General features: G+C 39.5%; 1 protein-coding gene across 20 annotated transcripts in view; it reads left to right on the plus strand.

Annotated features, from left to right (window-relative positions):
- TENM2 (teneurin transmembrane protein 2) overlaps positions 1 to 14,094 on the plus strand; it is a 712,099-nt gene that overhangs the window by 335,289 nt on the left and 362,716 nt on the right. For all 20 annotated transcript variants that reach the window (XM_083718520.1, XM_083718523.1, XM_083718504.1 and 17 more), the window contains one exon: positions 1,448 to 1,531. In XM_083718520.1, coding sequence (XP_083574646.1) covers positions 1,448 to 1,531 — 84 coding nt within the window. The remainder of the gene's footprint in view (positions 1 to 1,447; positions 1,532 to 14,094) is intronic.

Below are 14,094 nucleotides of genomic sequence, written 5' to 3' on the forward strand. Positions count from 1 at the left end.
CTTTCCCCAAGGGGGGGAGGAGAGCAATGAATCTAATAGAAGAGAGCAACAGGAACAACAGGGAAGGACAGGATGTTCACAGGAAAGGCAAGGGTTAAGTTCTAGTTCAGATTCGGAGGAGGGGAGATACAAGCCAGCTCTAGTGAGGAGGTTAGAAAAAAGAGCGGGAAAGCGAAAGGAACGGCGCGTTCACCATTTTGAGAGTGGCTGGTCACGGAGAAGCAGAGCTCAGAAGGTATCTGAAATAAGTGACTCTGAGGAATAATAGTTAAAGATAAGAACCGTTTATAAGATGGTTTGTTAATATGCAATAAAATGTTATAAAAGAACAAGAAGCGTTTGTGTGGTGATCTGAAGAGGACAACGACCAGTCCTGACACCTGGTCTAATTCTTAAATAATAATAACTGGCTGTGTTTTGATATTAGTGAATTTCCACCTCATCCCATCATTTTCCCATGGAAATGCTCTGCATTGTGCACAGCTTATCATCAAATGTATCACAGATTTTTTAAAATTGATTCCAGAGGTGCTGCAACTTTCATTTCCTCTACTGATTCCCAATAGTGGATGTGTGCACAGGGGGTGATTGACCCCTGGTTTGGAGCCTGGTCAGCCCCACCTCCACCCCAGCAAAATTGTTCTGCTTGAGTTTACCTGCCTTTCTCTTCTCTCCTTATTCTTTCCCTTTTGTGTCTATTAAATGGTAAGCCATCAGCTAGGGGTCTTCTTGTTTTTAACCATCTTTGTAGCATACCCAGAACATCTTAGTGCCTTATAAATGCCAAATAATGGTGGGTTTTTTATTAAGAAAAAAGAGAAGTACTCCATACCAGTGAGTAGTGGCACAAAAAAGGCTTGGTTATACTAATTTTTAAAAATGAGTTTAGTGTTGATATTCATAGATGCATTGAAAAATGTTTTGGTTAATCTGAAAAGGACCTGTTTGATTTTTTTATATATGTCTTCCATTGCAAAATGCTTCTTAATATGCTTTCATAATGATTCCTAAAAAGTCAGAGAAATTACCTTTGTAACTAATATAGAGTGATATAAATTGGAAACATGTTATTAGGCTTATTCTGTTTATTCTCAGTTACTTGGTTTCCTGTCTAATTTGCATTCTGCAAAAATAATCCAGATGATGTTGATTCTTTATTAATATTTGTAAGTAAAGTAACTCAAGGCAAAATCTATGACTTAATATAAACAGACAATATTCACATTAGTTCCTTGGGGACTAATATACATTACACCTTGTAATTCTATCAGCATGTTTTTGGGATATTAGATGTAGTCACACAAAATGTTTTGCTGATGTGTGGTGGGGGCGAAGGTGAACAATTCTCAAAATCCTGACTGCTGAACATGCCATCTAAAAATGCTTATGTGACAATGAAGGCTGATGAAGAGCTGGTTCTAAAACTTATGTATTTTATTTTATTTAGATTTTCATACACAACTTTCTGAGACTTTGAAAGACAGACAGACAGGCTGGCAGCAGCTGGCTGAAACAAAGAACTCTCTAATACGTAAGGTTTTCATCTTCCTTCACCCTGTATTTCCTATAACTCAATTCGCAGCCTTGCTAGCTGTGTGTTTCCAGCTTTGATTAGTTTAGCCAAATTTATATGATGTTTTTACTTTTATTTGTCTGTGTGTTTCTTGTTTGCTGGTCAATGTTACTGCTTAGAATTAGTTTCTTCTTTTTAAAATATTGGTTTATGTATTGGATGGAGAGCTCATTGTCAAGATGCAGTACTGAAAGTGTGAGAGGTACAGGACCTAGTGTTGAAAATATGGAAGGTTAGATGCATTTTATCCTTTTAGAAAATGTGGTTACAGAATCTGATATCTGCCCTTTCACCCTTAAAATACAAAGTTTGTTTATTGCAAATGCTCCACTACTTCCACTAGGACCTTTTCCACATATTATCACCCCCTGGGGGTTTTGTTCTAAAAGGATGCACATGATAAATTTGAAAAAATTCCTTCCAGTAGCACCTTAAAGACCAACTAAGTTAGTTCTTGGTATGAGCTTTCGTGTGCATGCACACTTCTTCAGATATGGTATCTGAAGAAGTGTGCATGCACACGAAAGCTCATACCAAGAACTAACTTAGTTGGTCTTTAAGGTGCTACTGGAAGGAAATTTTTTTGTTTTGACTATGGCAGACCAACACGGCTACCTATCTGTAAATGATAAATTTGTTTATACATCCATGATGGATTCTTAGGAAAGCTACCAGGAGGATCTGGTCAGCATCTTGTCCTATGCAATAATCTTTTCTGAAAATTCTACACAAAAATATTTAGCTCAAATATATCAAAATCTGTGAAAATATTCCAAAAGCATATTGAAAATAGTCCTTAAAGTAAATAATATTTTAATTTAATTATCTCAGTAACAAAAATGGTAGCGTATAGGCTTTTAACTCACTAAATCGTTACATGTAACAACTTCTATGAATGCAATGGAACTTTCCCTCCCTCTCCTCCTTGGTGCTTCTCATACAATCCACAAATCTGCTCCAGTGGGTTAAGGGAATGTCCAGAGCAGATTTGGGGTGCATGCAAGGGAAGGAGAGGAAGGTGAAGTTCTGTTGCACTCATATAAGTTGTTCTCTGTGTGCAGCGATGTAGTTTTATACTGTCCTTTGGTTTTTACTAACTTAGGCTGCTTCCTGTGCTATATTTTAGAAAACAATTCCTCAGTGCAGAATGAACTCACATGTATAAAAACATGGCTTTTACTTACTGCGTACGTGTGTGTGGAGGAGACCTTTCATTTTATAGTTGCTCCCGTGTGTGTTGCTGCTGACATAGAAGAGCCAGTTTTATACATGTGAACACTGTTTATTAATTACTGTGTCTTGGACCCTGGAAGGGCTCCTTCGATTTACAGAGAGCTGTTTCTATCTCAGGCCTGTCTGCTGACTTTAGCCCAGTTCAAACACCCCAAAACTCTTGATTTTCTCCTAACTCCCAGTGTGTTGAGGGAGGGGCACCCATTTGTCCTCTGGTGTAGAGCCACTTCCTTTGTTACCCTAATGACCAAGGTCGTCTTAACCATAAGCACCAGGGGTGCGGGGCGCCGGGCTCTCAGGGACACCAGGCCGAGAGTCCGGTGCCCAAGAGTTGGAGTCCAGGGAAGAGCCCACCTGTCAGAGCGCCATGGCAGGCTCTTCTTCTGTGAGCTCTTCTGCGCCATGAGTTCGGCGGTGGGCGAGCCAGTGAGGCACTGAGGCGGCCGGCCAGCTCCACCCTCTTGCACGCCTGGGATTGGCATAGGGCCATGGAGAGGCCCGCCCAGCGCACGCTGCTTACACCACGAGGCGCCTGGCTTCGCTCAATCGTCGATGCAGACGCCTTGGGCTAGTTTGTTGCGCCAGGCTCCTTATGTTTCTTGTTTTCTTTTCCTGAGCTCCCTAAAAAAAGGTTGACAACTCTGGGCAATCTGGGGGGACGACGCCAGGCAGATAGTTGCACCCTGGTGCCGCATATGCTTAAAATGGCCCTGCTAATGACCCATACTTAGGTCCATTACTAAGAAGGTGGTCTGGCTATTCCAACTATCAAATCCTCACTGGATCTGGGAATTAGAAGGGACTCAGGCATATAGCCTAACCCCCCAAAACTACCCTCACAACAATATATTATCCTGCCAGTGGGCTCTCATGTCCAGCCAGTATACATTTGATATAATTTGCATAAATTAACTTCTCTGAATGGGAATGATGCACACTGCAGTATATTCAGTTGTGCTGACTTGTAAAAGGTGCTGCCTAAACTTCAAGACCCATATGCAGCTGCAACATGATTCTTCCAAATGAAATTATTTGTGAGTGTGTCCTGCACATACAGCACATCCACACATTCGCCAGCTGGTCATCTAAGGACTGTCAGCTAACCCTTTGTTGCTAGCCAAGTCTGTTTTGATGTCAGTTTCCTTTATTTACTAATATTTGAAAAAGATGGAGGGGTGCTCATAACAATGAAGGATGCTTGAGAAGTATGCTTCCAGTTGAAGACTCTAGCTGTAGATATTATCCAGATTAAGATTCAATGACATACTATATATTCCACACATATGTAGCCATAATTTTTGTAAGCTAACAAGGAACACTAGATATATGGTAAACATGTGATTGCTTATTTTCCTTTGTGTGTCTTTTTGGGAAGCTACTCTTCCTAGGGCTACTAACCAAAGTGCTAATATCTCATTATATGATCTTGTTATTTCTTCCACACAAGTGACCAGAACTGGTCTCAAATTATTCTTAGCTAACTTTCCTAACATGTCAAACATGAAACCTGAAACCTTTTGCATGAAAAGCATATTCTAGCCATGAGTGACAGGCTCTCATAACAACAAAAAAACGTAGCCCTGCTAGATGAGATAAAAAACTATCTTCTCCCGCATCCAGTTTCACACAGTGGCCAGCCAGATGCTCAGAAAAAGGACATGAGGCAGTAGTCCTTTTCTGCTATCGTTTCCCAGCAATGGTTAATTTGACCTAAAATGCTAAGAAAAGGTGCTTTGTCAGTCACCCACCCCACCTCATTCAGCTACCAAGTTTTGTTGACAAGGGAACAGTAATATACTATAGCATTTCCAAATTCAGGAAGAAAATCATTTGTTTGGAAAGGTAGCATACGAGGAATACAAATTATAAACTACCCTTCACCCTAACATGCAGGGAGTTAATGGCACAAATGAATGTTCAAACATACATTTTCACTACAGTCTGAAACTACTTTTTCCTCAACTCTTTCACAGTCTGCAAGTGGTCTGTTTCTTATCACTTCAGAAAAATTTGTAATAATGACACCATGGTGTCTTAATATTCCCTGAAGGCTAGTTTCCTTTCCTTTCTTACAGGCTGTCAGACATGAATACTATGAAAACTTATGATCAGCCATTATATCGCAACATTCATAATGTGACTCAGTATCTGCACCCAATAACCACAGTTGCTTAATTCATGCTAGGAATAATTTCCTCTCGAAACCTTTGCTTTCAATTTGAAACACTGTGTTTGCTTTGGTCCATTTTATTACTTGCCAGGAACTTGTTCTTGTAGAAAGGACAAATGCTGTTACTGGTATAGTTTGCACATGGTTACATCTAAAAAGAACCACATCATTCGCTGTAGAAAATTGAGTAATCCTACTGCTCTGACAACAATAATAATGATAAGCAAACTGAATATTTTGTTACAGATTTTATTTGTCTGTGTGATTATTTACCTCAGTTAAAGCACATGCTTATAAAATGCATTTTAACACATTAAGATATAACCCTTTTATTTATTATACTTTAATGTGGGATGAGAATCATGTCTACATATATAATCTTAATGTAGTGATTCAGAAGTTGGGCATTGTATACTGAAATAACAGGATACTACATAAAATGACACAGATGTGGGAATTGGCAGTAATATCAGCATTGCAGTACTAGCAATTTGTTGAAAGAATTATGACCAAATCATGCATTTTGGTTCTGTGAATAGACAGATGGCACAGACTTTGTCATCTATCTGAGGACACATCCCTACAATGACTGCAGTATGTTTCAACAACACATGAGGCTATTGTAAAAGCAAAACCTTTGTTTCTCTGTAGATAAAAGATTAGATCCTACATGTATCTTCCACGAATGGAAGGACTCCTTATATCAATGGAAGGTGTTTGATCCAGCAGAGGATCCCACTGGTGGAAGGGCAGAAGAGACCATTTTTGCTAATTGCCCTGACTCCCCTGTAGCAGCACCCCATCCCAGTTCTAGAGGACCCCGCAATTGTGCAAAGCAGTTTTGGGAGGTGTGCCACAAGAGTTTCACTGAAATATTTGGGGTAGAAATAAGTTTTTGTGAGGGTGAATATTTTCCCCAAACCATTCTCACATGACAGTCTATCACCTATTGGTACCTGCTTCTTTTCCTAACCTGCAAGTTGTAATTTAACAGGCTTCTTCCTGAAGTGATACCTATCAATCAGCAATTAAGTTGGCAGTTAATGATACTATGTCATTATAAAGCCAATAAGATATGGTTATGTGACCATCTTACCAAGCCAGGTCAGATTGAAGGTGATTTCACTCTTAAGTAGAAAAACATTTTAGCCCCATTTTGTATGGATTCCCAAACAATTATTGAAATAGGTGTGCTTATTTCATGGAGGCAGTGTTTTTAACAAAGTGTTTTCCATTTTATTTTTGTGAGTAAGGTTACTTTAAACATTCTGTGCATTCCACTAATAGTTTTGACTCAAAACTATTAGTGGAATGCACAGAATATTTAATCTACTTTTCTTTTATTCTGTATTTTAAATGGCATAGAACTGCCTGTGTTCTAGACATACGTAGCCTTTTTTCTAGATGAGCTCTTGCTTGTAGCTAGGGGAAAGCTTTCTATTGTGCTGTTGTTTGTGTTGATGACTACCACTTTTTGAAAATGGTTACACAAGTTAAAACTGCTTTGAATGTTTTACAATAATCTTTTAATTGGTTTTTAACAATATATGAATTCTAGAAAATATTGTGAAAGCCAGTTAAAATGTGACAATAAAGCACTGTAAAAGCCAATTAAAAGGTTAAGATTGATTAAGCCTGGTTTTAAAGCCACTGGGCATGATGTGCAATGAGAGCTTGTTTAACATACTGCAAACTAAGGAGTCACTTGTTCAAATTTTTCTCAGCCATAAATTAACCAGATCTCAGGCATGCAACTATCTTAGTGATAGCCCTATATCTGCAGTGCAAGGATAACAATTCTGGATTAATTTATAAGGATACCTAAATGCATGTGATTTGCTTAAAGCATTCTACAATTGCAGTGTGCATGATAATCATTATTGTACCTTCTCACAGTGCAATCTGACACAGATCTCAAAAGGACCCCTGACAGTTAAGTCCAGTCGCAAATGACTCTGGGGTTGCGGCACTCATCTTGCTTTACTGGCCGAGGGAGCTGACGTTTGTCCACAGACAGTTTTTCCGGGTCATGTGGCCAGCATAACTAAGCCGCTTCTGGCGAAACCAGAGCAGCGCACGGAAACGCCATTTACCTTCCCACCGGAGCGGTATCTATTTATCTACTTGCACTTTGACGTGCTTTTGAACTGCTAGGTTGGCAGGAGCTGGGACAGAGCAACGGGAGCTCACCCCGTCGTGGGGATTCAAACTGCCCACCTTCCAATTGGCAAGCCCTAGGCTCTGTGGTTTAGACCACAGCACCACCTGTGTCCCAGATATATTGAGAAGTAAATACCACTAAGTTCAGTGGGTTTTACTCCCAGGTACCTATGTATATATATCACTACTGTGGAACCTCAGTTTTCAAACGTCTCCATTGACGAATGATTCAGAACTCAAATGCCATAAACCCGGAAGTAAATGCTTCCATGTTTGAATGCGCCTTGGAAGATGAACTTCTGAGGCAGCTTCCGTATTGAGTTTTTCCTATTAATTTTTCTGTTTTGAGGCTTCTGTATTGATTTTTCGGTTTTTGACTATTTTGGAACTCGAACGGTCTTCCGGAATGGATTACGTTCGGAAACCGAGGTTCCACTGTAATATAATTTGCAGAAATGTGCAAATGTTTTTTTTAATTAATTATTCTTACCTCATTTATTTTCATAATATCACCAGTGCGGCTCAAAGATTACTCATTGAGCTTCATGGAATCACTGATCAGGAATCTAAATCAGTTATCTCCCTGACCAAACCCCAACGTGCACCTCACTATATTTGCTCATGCATTTTGTGTTCTGCTGGTGGTGCACAAAAAGGTTCTGTTTTGCAATTCATTTACTCAGAAACTGAAGAACTGAGTTAAGTATAGTTTGCCATTTTTTCAGTTCCATCTTTCTAACCCTTGCTGTCTCTCTCGTCCATTCTCTTACCTACTCTTATTTTATTCTGTACTGTTGATATTTAAATTCCAAGTTCTGTTGAATAGGGATATATCTTTTCCTCAAACAAGCTGATAGCTTGTATGTTTATTTTATTTTTTACCTTTACTACATTTACACCCTGCTTTTCTTCCAACAAAATATCTGTGTGTCAGGGGTTCAGAAGGAGAGACACAGGAGGGGGAGCAAATGGAGAGTGAGGAGGAGGAGTACGAGGGGGGCGCAGGCAGTGACAGTGGCCAGAGTTATTCCACAAGCCTCTCTAGCGAATCGGAGGACTCACAGAAGGGAGCGCCGGTGGCCAGAGCGAGGGGGGTTCCAGGGGGGAAGCCCCAGGAGGAAGGGGCCAGCGGGGAGTCCCTGAGCAGCAGTTGGAAATCAGGACCAGCTTCTCCACCAGAGCGCAGTGGGGAGGGGGAGTCCCAGGAGTCGGGACCAGTGTCCTCACCACCAGAGGGAGGTTGGCAACGCCCACATCAGGAAGCGGGGAAACGGTCAGAAGGAAAGTCACCGGCTGGGCGCGCGCGCCAAGTTCAAATGTACAGGAGCGCGGCACAGCGGGGAGCCCGGGAAGGGAGCCAGGTCCTAAAGCCCGCCGGAGGGAGGGACAAGACTCAGGGGGCTCAGCGTCAGAGGAGTCCAGGAAGGAGGAAACCCCAGAGGGCAGAAGGACCCAGCGAAGGAAAGAACAGCGTAAGAGGTGGAGCCGGGCTAGAATCTTAAACTGGTGTGGGTGGAGCAGTGAGTCAGAGGGGACTTAGCCGGTCTAGCGTCAAGACGTGGGTCTGCGCGCCCAGAGCTTTGAAATGGAAACTAAACTTCAATAAAGACTTTTGTACATTATATCCACCGGGCGTTGGTCCTCTGTGAGCTGGGATCTAGAGGCAGACCTGACACTGTGTAAAAGGCTTCTCTTCCTTTTATCTTCACAACAACCTCATGAGGTAGATAAAGCTGAGGAGTAACTAGTCAAAGGTTTACCCAGTGGGTTTCAGGGCTAAGTGGTTATTTGAATGTGAATCTTGTAAATCTTAGTCTGATACTAAGCCACACTTAGAATGACCAACTTCATTGTAATTTTTACTCCATGGCACTGTTCATAAATACTTGACAGTGGAAGTTCCAGTATACAACATTGTAGACCACAACAGTGTGTGACACATTCTACTCTTGCTGAAGTTGGTGTGATTATTCTCATTGTCTGAAAGTAGATTATATACAGACACTAGTTAGGTAATCACTGTGGTAGGGAATTGTGCTCGGTGCTGCTACCTATAAGCAAAAGGGGCAGATCAGCTTCCAACTTCAATATGTTGGCACTGTACTTCTGTACAAAGGCCAACCTACAAATGCAGATTAGTAGGGACAAGATGCAGATGGTCATTGTCTTATTATAAGTCTGAAGAAGCTGTGATCCACTGTGCTGAAACTTTTCAGGAAATCTTTAAGCCCCCTCTCTTTTTCCCAGAAAGAAATGAGGAAGTTGTCAAATACCTGGCAGTTGCAACATGGCTGGTGGGCTAGCTTGGTGGGTAACAAGATATGCAAACTGGGTCTAATACTTTCCCTTTCTATTATTCACTGTAGGCATCTCTTTTAATGCAGATAGGATTGGTGGTCCTCACCTTGGGAACTCTGCGCATGACATTCCCCCGTGTATTACTAATTGCATCACATTCAGAGCACTATGTTTTGTGGGGTTATCTCTAGAACAGGCCTGTTGTGATTCCTACAAAGTTTCTTTCTGATATTGTTCATTCAGGAAACTGAAAGGGGGAATCAAAAATTTCTCCATTCCTATTTGTGATGGAACCTGGGTATGGAGGCATGAGAAACAACTTGTTGAATAAAGACATCTGGGACAGATGTCTACATAACTCCTGTTTCTCATATGTCTGTGGTGCTCTAGAAGTACTGAAATATTTTCATGTCCTTTATTTATTAATTTTCTGTGATAAATAAGCTTACAAACTGAATTATAATTTGCTTTCATCCAAAGAAGCCTAGTGCAAGAATCAGGAAGGCACTTTCACTTTCATTGTGGACTCATCTTCAGTATGCCCCTGCACCATACCCAACACCATCCTAAGGTTCCCTTGACCCTCCCAATCAGCTTCTTTTGAGGGGGAGGGGGGCTATGACAACAAGCTGGGAAAGTCCTGTTCTATGAACAATGGTCATGATAAGTTTCGAGTCTTTGATTTTTAATTTCAGAGTGGCATCTATAAAACCTTTTAAGAGGTTTTAAGAAGGCCTTCATAGTATAGTTTATATTTCCAAAAAAAATGACAGGTGTATTTTAGCCTACTGTGACTGTATGGTTATGAATTTAGATCTCTAAAATTTCTGTCATTAATCTTAAAATAGCTACTAAAACACATAAACTTGGCAATTTTCACACCCAACTATTTCTATCGTCATAGAAAATTGCATTTAAATAAACCAGACACTGTTCACCCTGTTGCAATTCCACTGAAGGTAACCCAGTAATTAGTTTAGTCAACCCGGCTCCTTCACTCTAGGTTTCAAATATTTATTCCTATTGACTTCATACAGGTTATATGTTTATATAATAGGCAAGCAAAACTGTATTTACAGTACATCCTGCAGGTATGTCCACTGATTTCTACAGATGCCAGTTTCAGATTGAACAATTAATTTTCTTACAACATGCTGTTTTGCCCATGAATCATCTATCAGTTCATGTTGTAAGCTACATTATGAAATATGTGTGCTTAGTATATAAAAATATAATTTGTAAGAATCAAATATATTGGAGGGGGGGGGTTAATTGCAGATTAGTTACTAGCAGAAAGAAAACTGACAACTGTGTGTGATAGAAACCCCCAAGACAGATTTATTCTTTGTTATAGAATTTGTGTCTTCAGAACACTCGTATTCAAACCACCAAATTTGCAAACTTTGTTTCTAAAATAAAACAGATTGCATCTTGCAAGATGGAGCTTCTGGCAAAATACAACATTCTGTCAGATTTATATAAACTTATCTCGGTGCATTGTAACATGTCCTGGAGAATTTGAAACCATGAAAATAAGTGTTCATGTTTTATGAAATTCAATGACGGCAGATTTTTAAAAACAGCATTTTGTATGGCACTTTTTACATAGGTGGTAGTTTTTAACACAAACTGTGGCAAAATAAACACCATCTCTTCGTGCTGACTTATTCCATAGGATTAACGCTGGCTGATTTCATTCTATTTTTTAAAGCATTTTTTTCAGAAATAGTCAATGACACATGTGGTATAGAACAGAAGTGCTTACATATCGTTAGATGCCAGGCGAAAATGTTGTTCTCTGACCAGGCCTTTGGCTGAGTAACATTCTATGGCCTTTTAAATTTATTTATTTTTTGTCAGATAGGGATTATTGGTTTGTTTGTTTTGTTTTGTTTTGTTTTGTTTTATTATGTATCTTCTGTTCTCATTTTGTATTTTTGTGTTGTAATAGGCCCTGTGATCTTCTGATTAAGGGCAGTATACAAATTTAATAAATAATAATAATAATAATAATAATAATAATAATAGGGAAGTCAAGCATAAATACAGCTCAGCAATTGAAATGAATATGATTTCAGAGTGTTTTCCTTTGGGTGGATGCTGCTGCTTGTATCAGAGGCCCTATGGGTAAGAAGTTCCCAAATCTGAAAATTGTGGAGTTCCTCTAGTAAGGGCATTAGATCAGCAATTGGAGTCTGGCTAATTTTGCCATGACTGTAATATGAGGGGCCTAGCTGATATTGGCGTTCTGCTGCCTCTTGAAAACATACCTGTTTTGACAAGCGTTCCCTTGCAGTTGAACTTTCTGACCTAATTGTTTAATTCTTTTAACTCTTTCACTTGATATGCTTTTTAACAGGCTTAGTTTATTGTATATTTTAATTATAGATATATTGAATGTTTCGATGGAAATGTTTTTATGTGTATTTTAATTTTGTGTGGATATTTTATAATAGGTTTTATATTTGTAAACAACTTAGAAGCCATTTTGACATGTAAGTGGTATAAAGTGGTAGTCGTAGCAGCAGTAATACATATATGGATAGATAAATAGTATATATTTTATGTTTATATCCTACCTTTCTTCCAATGAGCTCAAGATGGAACAATACTCCTCCTCCTAATTTTATCCTCACAACAACCCTGTGAGGTAGATTAGGCTGAGAATAGTCCAAAATTCTGACAACACACTGGCTCACTACTGTTACTAGTAATAGAGGCACATAAATGATTTAACTTGGCATAGGATCATAGACAGGCATCACAATTTTATTTTCTTGGAAGTGATCCCAGATAGATTAATGTAAGTTACTTGCAAGAAAATTGTTTAGGATGACAAAATGCAGCATAATTATCTATATGTCTACTCAGAAATAAGCCCTATTGAGGTCAATGGGGCTTAGTCCTGGAAAAGTATTGGATTGCAACCCAAGACTACAACCATGTGCACTTGGAAACAAGCTCCATTGAACACAGTGGGGCTTGTGTCTAAGTAAGCATAACTAAGATTGGGCTGCGTCGTTAAAACTTGTGCACCTGACTTTCAATTTACAATACAGTGGTACCTCAGGTTAAGTATTTAATTCGTTCCGGAGGTCCGTACTTAACCTGAAACTGTTCTTAACCTGAAGAACCACTTTAGCTAATGGGGCCTCCTGCTGCTGCCGCACCAGCGGAGCACGATTTCTGTTCTCATCCTGAAGCAAAGTTCTTAACCTGAAGCACTATTTCTGGGTTAGCGGAGTCTGTAACCTGAAGCTTATGTAACCTGAGGTACCACTATATTGTATTTTCTGTGGTATCCAGAAGGCATGAAGAAGCCTAGTTTATTATCCTTTTCAAACCTTAAGACACTGAGAAATTCATGGCAAACCTTTAGGGAAGCATCAGATATCATTATTTTCCCTCTTTTATAATCATTGATGTAAGGAAAGGACATCAGAAGACTTGGAAACACCATACCAGTGAGCACTGAAAGGCATACATTAGAGAAAGTTACAGATAAGGTAGCAAGACGTTGTGGCGGGCGGGGGGGGGGGGAGATTAGAGCTTTAGTGAAAGAGCTTTCTCACTAAAACTGTCTTAATGCTTTGAAATAATGGCTCACACTAATGACTAAAATAATTGTAGAATATCTGGGGTGTTACTGTAATGACCGCGGAACAGCAAATGAATTAATCATTGTTAACGATGATGAATACTAAATTGATGAAGTCTAGCCTTGCCCATTAAATGGTTACTTTGTACCATAAAGATGGGTTTAGAGTAGACTAGGTTTTCCACATCTGTTTCACATGTGAATTGCTTGCTATTTTGTCTTTTAGTTTTCGTTGGGCTCTTCTTGGTTCCTCATGTCTTATTGAACTAGGGGAATAAAGTGGTCTAAGTAGGACTGACTTGCTATCAGTTGATCCAGTCTTTCACTACTGGAGACCTTCCTTGTTTCAGAAATATTAAACCTTGAAAGTAACTTCCATCTCCCTCCTTTTTCTCCACAAACAAGCACATTAACATGGACTCTAACCTGCTAGTATTTCCAAGATCCAATCTTATATCTTGTTTTATTCTAGTCTGTGCTTTGTTCTTCTCATCGCCTTGGCTGTTCTTCTTCACTTTCCTCCCCCCAATTGTTTATTTGTTTAAAATACAAGAACCATTTAACACTTATCCAGCAGTACATCTAATGGTGTTTGTTTTATCCATTGACTCCAGACATGAACTTACACATTCAACATTTAAACATATTACTTAATGTAACCCCTTCACAGAGAATATTGAGCGGTTGGTATAACAAGGTCTTGATTTTGGCCTTTAACATAGTTAAAGAAATGGGTCCACATTTCTTGGAAGGTGTCTGTATTCATTATGCCTTTAATTGCCCTCCTCTGTCTGGTAAGATGCTCAGACATTGCTGTATCCTAGATATTATTTTTCCATGTGTTCAGGGGTATCTCAGTCTTTTTTCCATTGTTGAGCTATTGCTAATGGTATTGAGGTCAATAAGATACTATTTCTCTGTGGTGCAGGCTGGAACCTATGTCTATGTCCAAAGACTTGGAATAAGTCTTTGTAGGAATAAGGCACCCTGGCTTTTTGTTTCTGTGCTGCTATGTGCTGTCTTTTCCAGATTTTAAAAAATGTCCTTGCCAATCAAATCATT

Source organism: Podarcis gaigeae (genome assembly GCF_964106915.1).
Source record: "Podarcis gaigeae genome assembly, chromosome: 2".
Classification (NCBI taxonomy): Eukaryota; Metazoa; Chordata; class Lepidosauria; order Squamata; family Lacertidae; genus Podarcis; species Podarcis gaigeae.